This window comes from Pteronotus mesoamericanus, unplaced genomic scaffold (assembly GCF_021234165.1).
Source record: "Pteronotus mesoamericanus isolate MK-2021 breed Mesoamerican mustached bat unplaced genomic scaffold, CSHL_Meso_final contig_177, whole genome shotgun sequence".
Taxonomy (NCBI): domain Eukaryota; kingdom Metazoa; phylum Chordata; class Mammalia; order Chiroptera; family Mormoopidae; genus Pteronotus; species Pteronotus mesoamericanus.
This window is the reverse complement of record NW_026555073.1, coordinates 3219057-3233411: the sequence shown is the minus strand read 5'-3', so window position 1 is coordinate 3233411 and position 14355 is coordinate 3219057. Positions and strand designations below refer to the sequence as shown.

The following is a 14355-nucleotide window of genomic DNA, read 5'->3' as shown; positions in this document are numbered from 1 at the left end:
GCAAAAATATAAATAATAAATAATAAATTCAAACTTTCCTCCTTTAGTCAACCTTCTGGGGTAAGCCCCATGTCTGGGGCTACAAAATCCAAGCCAGTCAACCTGTGTATACAGGTTTTGCATTTATAAGTTGACTGAGCTATAGGAATGATCACTGAGATAATTTTATCATGGAGAAGTGAAAAGGCTGCAATTGGAGAAGCCTTTAGAAGAAATCAATCGTAGCCTCTTTGCTTAAAATAAACGTCACATACATTATCAAACATGTATACGGAACAGGTGGCTTTTTTTCACATGTACACAAAATCAGGAACATTGAGGGTTTTCAATTTGCATGGGATCTTTACAAATCCCTTAAGACTAACTCCCTGGGGGTGTTTTTGGTAACAAAAGTGTAATTGACATACAATATGACGTTGATTGCACGTATGCAACATGATTCGACACGTATACACTGTGTAACGATCATCACGAGTCAGTCCAGTTATCCTCTGTCCCCACACAAAATTCACGCTATTAATATTATTCAGTAGAGTGACCACGCTGTAAGTTACAGCCCCATGACTGACTTCCCTCTCGGTGTCCCTTACTGGTTTCACCCAGCCCACAACTGCCCTCCCCCCGGCAACCACAAATCTGTCCTCAGCATCTATATGAGTCCAGTGTTGTTTCGTTTTGTTTGTTAGTTTTTTTCATTAGATTCCACATATAAGTGAAATCAGACGGTACTGTATTTCTCTGTTGGGCTAATTTCACTTAGCAAAATGCTCTTCAGGTCGATCCTTATTGTTGCAAATGACAAGATTACATTCTTCTTTATTGCTGAGTAATATTCCATTGTATGTATATATGTACCCAACACATTTTCTTTATCGATTCACCCATCGGTGGACACGCAGTTTGTTACCATATCTTAGCTATTGCGACGAACATGAGGGTGCACTTATCTTTTAGAATTAGTGCTTTCCTTTCCTTTAGATAATACCTAGAAGTGAAGTTGCTGGATCATATGGTTATTCTTTTAATCTTTTGAGGTATCTCCACACTGCTTTCCACAGTGGCTGCGCCAGTCTGCATTCCCACCCACAGGGCACGAGGCTTCCCTTTCTCCCCATCCTCGCCAGCACTTGTTTGCTGATTTGTCAATGATAGTCATTCTGACAGGTATGAGGTGATATTTTATTAGGTTTTGATTTGCATTTCATTGACATTTAATGTTAAACATCTTTCCATGTGCCTCTTGTTTGTCTGTACGTCTTCTTTAGAAATATCTCTATTCAGATGATCTGCCTATTTTTTAATCAGATTGATCGTTTTTTCCTTTTGAGTTATAAGGGTTCTTTATATTTTGGCTCTTAACCCCTTACCAGGGGGTTGTGCTCTGTGCCTGTTCGCAGGCTTTCTATTTTTTTTTTTTTAAGAGAGGAGAAGGGAAGGAAGAAGAGAGGGAGAAACATCCGTGCGTGGTTGCCTCTTACGCACCCCCTGCTGGGGACCTGGCCCACAACCCAGGCATGGGCCCTGACTGGGAATCGAACCGGCGACGCTCTGGGTCGCAGGCTGGTGCTCAATCCACTGAGCCACACCAGCCAGGGCTGTTCATAGACTTTCAAAAGTAATTTGTAATTAAGACACTGAAAGTCTTTAAGAGTGTATTTTCCCTCTACTCCCGTTTCTTAAGTTTCCTTTTTGGTTTGATGACGGTTTCTTTCACTGTAAGTTGATATAGTCCAATGTGTTTATTTTTGCCTTTGTTGTCCTTGCCTTTGGGTCATATAAAAAAATATTGGCAAGACGACCTCAAGGAGCTTACTGCCTGAGTTTTCATATAGCCATTTTATGGTTTCAGGTCTTACATTCAAGTCTCTTATCCATTTTGAGTTAATTTTTGTGTAAGACAGAGGTCCACTTTCTCAACACCATTTATTGAAAAAAGAAGTGCATTTTTGCCTCCTTTGTTGTACATTAATTGATCTTATATGCGCATCAGAAGCGAGTAATAAGCATCATATAGATGGGTCTTGTTTTTTACTCATTCATTGACTGTCTTTTCAGGGGTGAATTTAGTGTATTTACATTTAAAGTAATTATTGATAGGAAAAGTCATAAGTAATTACTTATTCCATTTTGTTAATGAACACAATGGTGTTCTGGCCGTTCTATAGTTCCTTCTGTTCCTTTCTTTTTCTCTTGCTTTCCCCCAGTGGGGTGGCATCAGGAGCCAGAACGGAGCACCAGGTCCAAGGCCACGCGGGGGGCAGAAACGAGGCTGCCAGGGCCATGTGGGGAATGGGGACTTCCGCCACCGCCTGACACTCACAACACGGCATGTCCTCTCCCAGGCAGAGAGCAGTGTCTGAAAAGGCCTGCTCAAACAGGGTGACGCCTAAGCCCCGTCACGACTCAACAAACATAACTGAGTATCAGTCCAAAATTACTCATTGCGTTAAGCACCAGGACGACCTCAGCTTGAATGAGAAAAGACAATTAAAAGATGCCGTGACACAGCTATTGGAGTTATCTGAAGATTTAAAGCAGCCACCATAAAAATGCACCGATGAGCAATTACGAACATGCCCGACCAGATTATTCTCCCGCTTCCCGGCATTCTTATAGCCGTTTGGGCAAAACAATGTAAGTTTACAGATTTAAAAATAACTCTAGCTGATGATGTCGTTATGCTTCCCTCCGGTGAATCTCTAAAGTCCAGCTCTTTATCGGTAACTCTCCTTTGGAGCTTTGATAGTCTGCCTCTTAGAGCTACTTTTGTGTTTGTCTTACCGGCCCCCACTAGACTGTGAGTCTCCTAAGCTCAGGGCCTAGCCCAGCCTCGCCTTTATCGTTCCATTAGGGATGTAAGAGGAGTATGGGCACTTCAAGACGGGCGTGCCCGCCTCTGCTTCTTCTGAGACAGTTTAGCTCTAGGCGCAGCAATGTCTAATGTGTACTTGCTGATTTATACTTTCTGAAACGTCTCTGAGAAATATGGTGCAGAAGGCATACAGTCTGACAGTGCTGGAGACGGAAATTTTGATACATATAAGAAAAGGAAGAGAGAGAGTACTCTCGAACTTTAGTCTCATTAAAAAGAAATACAAGGAGGACTTACAGAGATGGTAGAAGTTCAATAATGGGATTCAGAGTTCTAAAGAAAAGTAAACAAGAAAACTAGCGGCAAAGAAGATACAGTTTCTCAAAGCATGTTTCCAGGAAGCTTAGGAAAATTTAGAAGCAAAATTCTTTCTGAAATTTCTTTCGGAAATTCTTTCCTCAGAGAACTGAACAATAGTGCCTGTCAAGATGTGGCCACAGAAATATTTAGAAGCAAAGGAAGGTATGAACTGACCTACTGTATGAACAAACGTTGCGTGAACAAATACTGTGAATGAGAAATATATATCTATGGATATACATAGTGAGACTGGATAAACACAACGCTGACAACTGTAACAATAGCCGCCTTCTTGGCTGCCTAAACAAACACTGAAGACAAATAAGCGGACTCTGCTGTGCTTACGTGTGCCCTTCATGCATGTCATTGTTGAAGAACATAACTCAACGACGCGCACGGCGGAAGTTCCCGCTTCCTCCGGTGGCACTGTGAGAACGGAAATCTAAAAAGCAGAAATACAGTATCAGACCTAGCTGCTTGGGCTCGTTTCTTCTGCCATTACAGTTAACATACAAACTGTCTTTTCTCAAATGCTCACTGACACATGTTCTAATGTCGCACTTCTGCAGCGAGTCTATATTTGTATACTATATATCATGCATTCATGTAATCAATAGATTATCATATTTCGAATATTCTTAATAGCTATTAAATGCACTTATTTTCAAAGGATACACTTCTGACTTATTACTTCTGAATTATGTGCACAGCAGTGTTTGAAATCAGAGGTTAAATCAATTTTGATTACTCATCGTAACTAAAATAGCAGTGACAAAATAGTAAAAAATTTTTTAAATGGTATGAATTCGAAAGATACTAAAACAAGCAGAATAGTGTCAACATATACACCAAAGTGGAGCCGAGCATATGCCAAAATGTTTCAAAGTGAATGGCTTCACGTCAATTTAAAGACTCCATTACTGAAACTAGAAACTCAGAATTAAAAGTAAAATGGAAAAAATTATTCTTAGTGTTTACTGACATATTATGGGCTGTCCTAGGCACTACGGATAAGCTATATGGCTTTCTATTTAAAAGACTTTAAATGACCATCATCAGTTCAATGTTTCTCTACAGAACCAAAAGTGTCGATATTAAATTTCAACCTAATCTTCACCCTGAGGAAACTTCCGGTAGAGCCTGTCACTTAGGAAATACTTGCCAAAAGGTAAGCCCCGCTTGGCCTTTGACCTGTGTGCATTATGCTTAGGTTCTGCCTGCCAATGCCCGCAAAGGCAACGCCTGCGACGAAAGAAAACTCTTTTGTTAACTATGACTACTCTGCCGTCATAGTACTTGTCGTGCATTTTTGGGCTTATGGTGCCTGAAAAACGGTGTTCTCCAGCTTCCTCTTCACCCTCTTTGCTGAGTGATTTTCCGTGACAGAAGATGTACTTCAGCATAAAAGAGAAAGGAGCCACTAAAACATGTATTTAATGCTATGCTGTAATTACCCGATGATTATGACTGAAACATGAGGGAGAGGTCTCTTAATGACTGCAAAAGCATGTGAGCGCTGCTTCTGCTTCCTACAATTATCATCTACATTTTTTTACAACTGGGATATAATCAGTGACCCACCGGCCATGGAAATTTACGTTTCCTGAACTCTGAGAAAAAAAAACAAGAAACCAAAGGAAAGGCCGATCAGATGTACATTTTCGATGGATCACCCTGCCTGATGTGCACAGGAAAAACGTGAAGGAGGCCGGATGAGAGGCAGGACAACTCTTTTCTTTTCCTTTGTTTTCTTTTCATTGTTTCACTTCATTGGCGTGGCGCTGCTTAACAAAACCACACAAGCTTCCAGGGTACAATCCTAGAAATCATCTGAGCGCTGTCTTGTGCGCTCAGCCCTCAAAGTCCACTCTCCTTCTGTCATTATCCACCCCCTTTACCCTTTGGCTGTGTCTCTGTGTGCTTTTTTTTCCTTCTTAATGCCTTCACCTTTTCCACCCAACCTGCCCAACCTTCATCCCTGACGGCTGCCAGCCTGTGCTCTGTGCCTGTGAGTCTGGCTCTATTTTATTGGTTTATGTCATTCATTAGATTCCACCTGTAAGTGAGATTTAGAAGGCAGAGGTAGTATTTCAGAACCGGAGCAGTGAGAACAGGGATGGGGAGAAATGACAGATGGGAGCGACTCTAAGAGGCACACGCACAAAACGGAGGCCCGTGAGATGTCGGAGATGAGAGGAGGAAGCCATTGGAAGGACGTCGGTGTTACTCGTGGGGGTGGTATGCGCTGGGTGAGTAGTTTGGAGGGCGAAGGCGGTGAGTCCCGCACTGCGCATGTTCAGTTTGAGGGCTCCGGGATACATGTCCCCCAGGACAATCAGCCTACGGGCCAACACTCCTGAGAGATACAGAAGTGCTTGTCACCAACGTTGACGCAGAGTTGAAGCCAAGAAGACTACATGGACTCAAGCAGCAGGGACACACAGCGAGAGGCTCTGTGGGCCGAAGCAAGAACTCTCGGGAGCCCCAAGATTTCCAAGGAAGATAGAGCCCACAAAGGAGGCGAGGGGGTGCGCCCAAGTTATGAGGAGAAACGGGAGAACAGGAGAGCCCAGTGTCATGGAGCCACAGGTGTACAGGATGTCGAGAGAAAGGGAATAATCGACATGGTCAAATGTCCCAGAAAAGACCTAGTGTCAAAACCCAAAAAAGGCCTATGGCCCTGACTCTTATGAGGCAATTAATCAACTTAGCAAGAGAAACTGTGGCAGAAATGTGAGGGTAGAAGCCACGTTGGTCTAGACATGAATGAGAGCTCAGGAGCTGAGGCAGAAAATCGAGATACTATCTTGACAATGTTGGTAAGAGCTGGGGAGAGACAGGACACCGGCTAGAGATGGGGCGGAATCAAGAGAACATTTTATTATTCATGGAACGGAAAATTCTAGAACATGTACAGGGTTGAGGGGAAAATGCGAGTCGTGGGGAGGGGCTGGAGATGCAGGGGAGAAAGCAGGGCGGTGGAACAGGACGCCAAGGGCCATTGTGTTTCGTACGCAGCCTCGCCTTTGTCAGTGAAGTGGGAGGTGGGTGTTGAGAAGTTTAAGGGGAAAAAACGGTGTGTAAAATAGCGAAGACCTGAATTAGGTGCGGAGAAGAAAAGCAGAGGGAGCTGCCCCAGGGCCGGGGAGGAGCTAACTGGTGGTCAGTACTAACGTCCCGCTGAATGCGGCTGCAGCTCCTGACACTGTGGCAATGCTGGCCTGTGTGGTTGCGGGCTTTTCTCCAGAAGCTCTCAGTGGTCTGGATGGACATTCTAGACTCATCCAAGTGCCGGGATTTTGCTCTGTGCGTACAGTGGAGGAACATGGCTGCATGGGGGTTGATGGTATTGGCGGAAGGGCAGCTCTGAAGATCTCCCATGGACTCTAGACCACGGGAAAGGAAGAGAGCACAAGGGAGCTGGTCATGTGGGAGGAAACCGAGGGCATGAGGGATTGTAATTCTCCTAACACGCTGATGCCCGGGCCGGGTCGGGGTAAAAGAATGGAAGCTGGAAGGACAGGAGCAGATTAAGGGCGCTGTCAACCCATGAGCTCCAGACTCAACTGGGACATCAGCCCCTCCCAGCCATGTGGCTATGCAATAGGTCACTCTCCAATTCTTGACAGTGATTATCTGACATATTTCCCTGAGCTGTGACCCACACTCACTCCTACACCCCCATTCTCTGGAGACGACCTCACCTTTTTAAGAAGATTTTCTTTCTTTCTTTGTGCAGAGAGGGCAAGGGAGAGAGAAACATCCATGTGTGGTTGCCTCTCACACGCCCCCTGCTGGGGACCTGGCCCGCAACCCAGGCCTGTGCCCTGACTGGGAATCGAACTGGTGACCCTTCGGTTTGCAGGCCTGCATTCAATCCAGAGTCACATCAGCCAGGGCTGGAAATGTGTGTTGATACTCATTCACAGCAAGGCCTGGGGACAGGCTTACCACCTGTCTTATGGAGCTGGTTACCATGAAGTCTTTTCCTCTAAGATTGCTGAATGTGTTCTCCAAGGATGAGCTTTTTCTTCTCAGAACTACGTATTTCCAGTTTGAAACAAGTAGTTGTTGGAAAATTAGGATTTAATCCAATTTTTCTAGCACAAATCCGTTATGTAAGATGCACTTACTTGCTCTGATGGAAGGAAATCTTTTAGAAGCCAAGATTATTACCCAATTGTCATTATGTATTTAAAATGTATTAAGCAAATTAGCACATGTGCTTAATCTATCTTACTTCCCAATATTCACAAAATTAGCAACCTGTCACTAAAAAGTACAGGACGAAAGTTACCTGTTGATCTGAATCCGCTTGCAGGACAGATCTATCTGTAATCAGGACCGCCCTGGAAATCTGCCTGTAATATGCACAAAACCGTTAGTCAGTGATTCGGATTCCACGAGTAAGTTTCATTTACAGTTATATAACCTCCAGAAGGGACGTTTCAAAGATTTTAAGTCACGATAAAAGGGTCACCTCCCCAAAGCGAGTCAAGTTCTGCTTTCATCTTTCACTGGCTCGTGAAAGGAAGGGCATGTGACCTGCAGACAAAGCCCAGCTGATGCAAAGGAGGCAAAATTAGTCTAGGCTTCCCCCCAAAGCCAGACCCTATAAGGTAACCATGGTAACACGTTCAAGACGACTTTTATTCCGTGTACGTTTGCATCTTCCTTGAAGAACGCTTATACGGAAATGCCACACTGAGATTTCCCTGTGTTTAACCTTCCCGTGGAGAGTGGCGGAAGCAGCGCCTTACCTGTATTGCACGTGCGAACACGTGTTCTCAGAAAAGTAACTGTCTTCCACGAGGAAATGCTTAGCCATTATTCTCTGACCAAACTGATCTATGATTGCTTTGCATCTGCAAAGAAGACAAGCATAGCAAACATGTTCTCATTGACGTCTGAATAACTGAGCAAACGAACGCAATCAGCTCCCAATTGTGAACCTGAAACCGACTGCTGCGAAGACAAGATTTTAAACCTGCCTATAATGTGACACCAAACTGACACTAAATACAGAATATATATTCTTATTGCTATTTGAAGTCTTTTAACTATAAAATAAGCGTGAGATAGAACTGAAATATTTATTTTGAATGATATTATTAAGAAAGAATAACGTTAGGAGACGCATATGTTTTTCTAACGTTTAAGAACGTAAGAAGCTTTTTCCTTTGTTTAGAAAACAGCCTCCTTTTCTTTTCTTAATAGATCTAAGACAAGAAAAGGTGATTAAATACCTTGTTATATTATCCACAGCCTGTAAAAGCCACTAAAGGCTTTTTATTTTTCTGTTACGTGTTGCTTTCTCTTTTGTTCAAGAATAGCTCTCTGGTCACATGTGTGATAATGTGTTAGACCAAAAAAAAAAAGGCCTAGAGCTTTGAATATCTGTTTCCACTTTACTTCAAAGGATGATCACAGAAAGATTTCTTTCAAGTGCTGTTTCCAAATAAGGAAAACACTTATGCATGGACATTATCAGGTCTCTGTCATCTGATATGCGCTGGGACAATGAATCATACAGAACCCTGCATTGACCTTCTTTCAATGTGTCTAGATAAAAGGATGAAAATTAGAATCCATCTCCTTGCAGTGCCACAAGTTATAAATGTACTTTATAGGGCTCATTATCCAAACTAATGGACTAAGGGCAACACCCTTCAAATGGACTTAGCACCACCGACGTAGCCAGTCTGCAGTATTTCAGAAACTATATGCAAAACCTGCATGTTTGCTGTGTCCTTTTATTATGGGACTATCACAATTTACTTCTGTCACTGCTTCTTCTTAGGGGACCAGGATTATCTTATTAGAAATATGCATACGTGTATGTCCTAACAAAATGCGGGCAGATAACTTCAAACCTACACCATATTTTAAATAGACTGGTATAAATTAAAATAGGGTGTATCACTCTAAAATTAAACCAAATAACAGATACTGACCAGGCGAAAAGGCATGAAAAATGAAATGACAAACACCCGAGATCACTAGCAAGACGAATTTCAGGTGCATTTCCTAGAGGCAGATGATGACGTGCTGGTATTCCTGAATGAACGGCCACTGTTGTTGGGATAGACTGTGATATCTCGCGACGTTAGACATATACAACATATATTTTAATCAATTAAGCACATATTAATGCATGTTAATATTTGTGATGGTTTTCCTATCTCACTCCTACTTCCTTTCTCTCCTCACGTGTCACTGAACGCTTTCTTGCCTTATCAAGTACTTGACCAGATGTAAGGTATTGATACCTCCCTACTGTATTTCCCAAAACAATGACTTGAAATGTGAAAAGGTAAGTTGTTCACTCAGACTCCTGTTTGAAAACATGCATACAGTTTCAAACACAAGACACCTTAGGCAACGGGGAAGAGAATCTGCAGATGCGTCATTAAACACTAATCCCTATTTGTTTTTTCTTACCTGTACCTTGGATACTAGATAAAGATAAGAGGGAATGATCTGGGCAGGAAAAAAGAGGCTGTTAAAACCTTCTCCATCTTGACAGGGATTTGGGTTATACACTTATATCCATTTGTCAAGAGTCAGCGCATGAGCACTTAGATCGGGGCACTCCATTCTGTGTCAATTTCCCATCAAAAGAAAAAACGCTGTAAATAAATATTAAACTTTAGTTAATGACACGCGTGCTGAGGTGTTCAGGGGGGAACTGTACTTCTATGTGGACTTTGCTGTGACATGCTTTAAAATGGTGACAAGACGGACGGAGGGATAAACATTTCAGTAGATATAGGATTTAAGCAAATATGTTCATTGTAGCACCCATGTGGTGGATATACAGGTGTTCGCCCTCCAATTCTTCCAGCCGCGGTATAGGTTTGACATTTGTCATCATAAAATGTTGACCAAACATCGGCAGGGGATGCTGTTAGTATAAACCCTGGACTCTGGTCTAAGTCTTTGCAAACAGCTGCCATTTAAATAAACCACGCGAAGAAACCTGGCCATGAACGATGGGGAACCCCTTGCTCTGTAAGAATCCAGACTCTAATGGGGCTGCGTCCGTGGGAGTCACACCTTTGGTGACAGGTTGACATTGGTTTCAGAAGTTATGATAGTACACGGAACTGCTGGGGACCAGTCACGACGGAAGTCTGGGGGCGTGGAGATTCGGGAGCTCGGTCATACAATATACCAACAACAGATGTGCCTATTTATGCTGAAGCTTCTGGATGGAACAGTGATTGTCAGAGGAGGAGGAAAAGGAAGCAAATCAGAATCACGCCCGGGGTACTTTTTCAAAGTATAAGTACCCCTGGAGATTCTGATAAGGTCCCAAGTCCCAGAGAGGAATCACTGTTCAGCGCGCCATTGCTACTCTTGTACTTCTCTGCTGTGCTAGGCGGAGCAAAGTCGGGAGCTATTGCTACAGAAAAAAACAAAACCCATTCTGATTTCCGCAGTAACTGAGTTTATGGTCACGTCCGCGCCGTCCCCCTGGAAGGTGATAATGTCACGAGTCACCTGAGAGTCTCATTCTGCAGTACTAAGGCTCTAGGCCTGAACAATTCAAAGTGTGGCTAAGTGAGTGAGGATGTGTTCCCCCCTCAGACACTCGACTTCCTGTCATATATTTGGCCTAACTGGGAGAACAAGGGCGAAAGGAACATTGATTTGGGACCTAGACTTAGAGCTAGGTATTATAAGATTAACATAAAAAATTAGATGGCATTCAGGTGATGGGAAACAGCCAAAGTGAACACTGTTGCCAGCCCCGCACGTGTGAACCTGAGGAAGCCATTAAAGGTGAACAGCATTTGGGATTTAGTTGAGGGCCTTGCTGAACCTCATAAATAGTTAAGTTGAGGAGGAACAGGACAGGAATTTCCTGTTACGGGGACACAAAGACAAGCTGGTCATAAGAATCACTGAAGCCAGACAGGACACTCTAGAGCTGAGGTTTCTAAATCAACACATCACAAGGGTATGAATGGCAAAATGCCGATGAGGATACAAACTCTCAGTAAGACGTCAGCGCTCAATCCGGAAATTTGGCCCAGAAGACGAAAATAACATTAAAACTGGTATCTGACCTTTATGATTTTCAGAATTAATATTCTGACTAATTGTACGGTTTCTACACAGTGTACAAACCGCATGTGAAATAATTAAAAGAAAAATATATTAATTAAGGATATTAGAAGATTCTCAGCCACTGAAAGAAACAAGACAATTCTCCCTGCTCGCTATGCCGTTCCATGACTTCTCAGGGACACTGGTTCCCATGCCACCTTAGCAATGACACGATTCCAAAATGCCTACCATGCATTTCTCTTGGGTGCAAATCCACTGCAATAGTTCCAAACACCATTAACCAGCTCTGACCAATCCACAGCTCCGTATCCATATTTTAAACTACTTGTCATCTCTTTCTTTCTGGAAACACTCCGAACGCTTTTTAGACCGAGCATGTCCCGAGCTGAATTCATCATGGCTCCGCACCTTCTTCCCCTCCTGGCACTTCACAGTTTTTCGCTGTTCCCACATCTCACCTGCTACTCAATCGTCATCCCACCTCATAAAGATTTCTTGAAACTCACCTCTGCTCTCCATCTCTCCCCGCACCGCCTCAGACCCTTGTTAAGTCTAATAAGACTGCTAGCAAGTAGCTCATTTGCTTGAGATACACGTGTGGCGTAGCAACGATGTGCGGATCACTGTTCTAGGGCTGAGGGTAAAAATACCTCGTCCTAAGGGGACTCCCAATCTAATGACGCCTGAGACACAGGCAATTATGAGACAATGCCCAAGTCCAGCGACGAGAGATGAGGACAGAGCATTCGGAGGTTACCAAGCGGAGGAGAAAGCGGTGGAGTATTAGGGAATGATCTAGGAGGAAGTACTACATGAGCTGCTTTTGAAGAATGAAAATCAGTGAAGCAAGCAAAGGAGAAGGATACTGCACACAGAAAGGAGCACGCGCAGGGGTACAGAGGCAGGTCGGGGTTCACGGACAAGAAACTGGAAGTGGAGGTTGGAGGGAGAAGAAAGATGAGCTTCAAGAGGCGGGCAAAGACCAGCTCCCCAAGCTCCACATGTCCCGGAAAATGGTCTTAAACTTCATTCTGAAGTGCTGTAAAGCCACTGAATCTTCTTACATGGGGAGGGACAGAGTCAGACCATCAGGCTGAACAGATCTCATCGTGTAATTATCTCATTAACTCATTTATTCTTTAATGATCCTCAGTAGACTCGAAACTCCATGAGAACAAAGATCATCACTGTCTTGTTCTCTGCTGTAACCCCAGAGCCTGACACCTAGAAAATAACATAAATTTGTTGTGTGGATGGCTGAATGGGGGGATGGATGATTATGATGGAAGTATTCCATGCATGTGAACAGTGCAGAGGCAGAATTATACAGAATCTTGCCCTGGCTGATGTGGCTCAGTGGACTGAACGCCGGCCTGCAAACCAAAGGGTTACTGGTTCGACTCCCAGTCAGGGCACAGGCCTGGGTTGTGGGCCAGGTCCCCAGCAGGGGGCGCGCGAGAGGCAACCACACAGGGATGTTTCTCTCCCTCTCTTTCTCTCTTCCTCCCACACTCTCTAAAAATAAATAAATAAATCTTAAAAAAAAAGAATTATACAGAATCTCTAATTTAGGAGGTAAAGAATCTCTTTGCATTAGTGTTTCTTCCAAAGCAGTGCCAGAATTACTGACTTAAAAGCAGCAAATTTAATCTTGTCATTTATCCACTTAAAGCTATCATGAATTAGAGTCCAAACCCCTTAGCGCAGCATAGAAGGATCTTCAGTAGCCAAATACATTAATAATTGCTACGGGCTAACATGTATTCAGCTCTTGCTATGTGTAACCAAGGGTTCTACATGCTTTACCTGCTCATTTAATACTCAAAATCCCTCAACGAGGTCAGCCCCATCATGTCTCACTTTACAGATACAGAAACTGGAGCAGAGAGAGGTTGAGGAGCTTGTTCAAGTTCGCTCAGGGGCTAAGCGGGGAAACTATCAGCCTGATCAAGGTCTGCGTGACTTTATGGAGCCGGAGCTTTCTACTGTGATCTCTTTGGACACAGGGGCGGGGCCTATGTTTTCTTCATCTCTTTATCCCCGCAGCAACTAGAGGTTAAATATTTAGACTATTATCACTCTCGTTTTGCAAACAGGACATGCTAAACTCAGAAATTCAGTGACTTTCCTACAATGACAAATGTTAATAAGAGTCAATCACCTCATGCCTGGTCTAACATCCTACTACTGTTAACTTACAAGTATATAGGAAAGGTAGAGTCAGCCCTCACGTCAAAAAAAGGGATCTCCAAGAAATTGTCATAGGAGGAAATCTAGTAAGGGAGACAGCTGAAGTACACAAGGACCACTAACTGAGGTAATTAAATTCAGGCCACTGATTGCAGACATATCTGGTCTAAGGTTATCAGTACCCTACCCTAACATCAAATACAGCATTGCTAAATGGCCAAATCTAATTTACAGGACTTTTACACAGTCGGCGCAGCTGCAAAGGAAAAGAAAGCTGCTCAACAAGAGCATTCAGTGTTTCCCAAAATAGTCCACAGAGGGGTTCGGTATTAGAATTTAGTGAGAGGGTACGGAAAAGAACTACTGATTCCTGTGTTCTCTGAAAACTAAGGAAGCAGAGCCAATGGAGAACACAGCGGAATGCACGGTCAATGTAGATCTCAGGAAAACCAAAGGAAACAAAAATGAAAAATAAGGTCTAGCTGACTATAAGTCTTCATTTGGTTACACATTCCGTATTTCTTCTCTCAAAGTTTGCACAATGCTTTGATGTGTAATCATCAAATTAAACTCGATGCTATGATCATTGATGCTTCTATCAGCTTTCCTCACCAGAAGATGAAAGAAAAGCACAAAAGAAGTATCACTTTTTACTCTTGATTCGTTGATTCATTTAACACAGTTATTGCGTATAATGGGTGATAGGAACCTGCCTTCATTGGTTGTAGAGATACAGTAGTGAGATCCTCCCTTTTCTTACAAGAAACTTAAAAACAATCATACAAGTGGCCCTACCCCAAGAGTTGACAGAGGGGTCTCATCTAGTGAGCGAATCAGGAAATAAACTTAGACCTTAGAACTGAGGCACGAGGAGCTCTTTAATTACATGAAAGGGAAGAGATGTCAGGCGCTCCACATGG

The 14355-nt window shown here is 43.2% G+C and overlaps 1 protein-coding gene across 1 annotated transcript in view; it reads right to left on the bottom strand.

The window, feature by feature from the left end:
* Positions 1-14355, bottom strand: part of CHM (CHM Rab escort protein) — a 141528-nt gene that overhangs the window by 26181 nt on the left and 100992 nt on the right. The window contains exons 10-12 of the mRNA XM_054566644.1: positions 7933-8037; positions 7470-7533; positions 3518-3614 (exon numbers count right to left, since the gene is read on the bottom strand). Of these exons, the coding sequence (XP_054422619.1) occupies positions 3518-3614; positions 7470-7533; positions 7933-8037 (266 nt within the window). The remainder of the gene's footprint in view (positions 1-3517; positions 3615-7469; positions 7534-7932; positions 8038-14355) is intronic.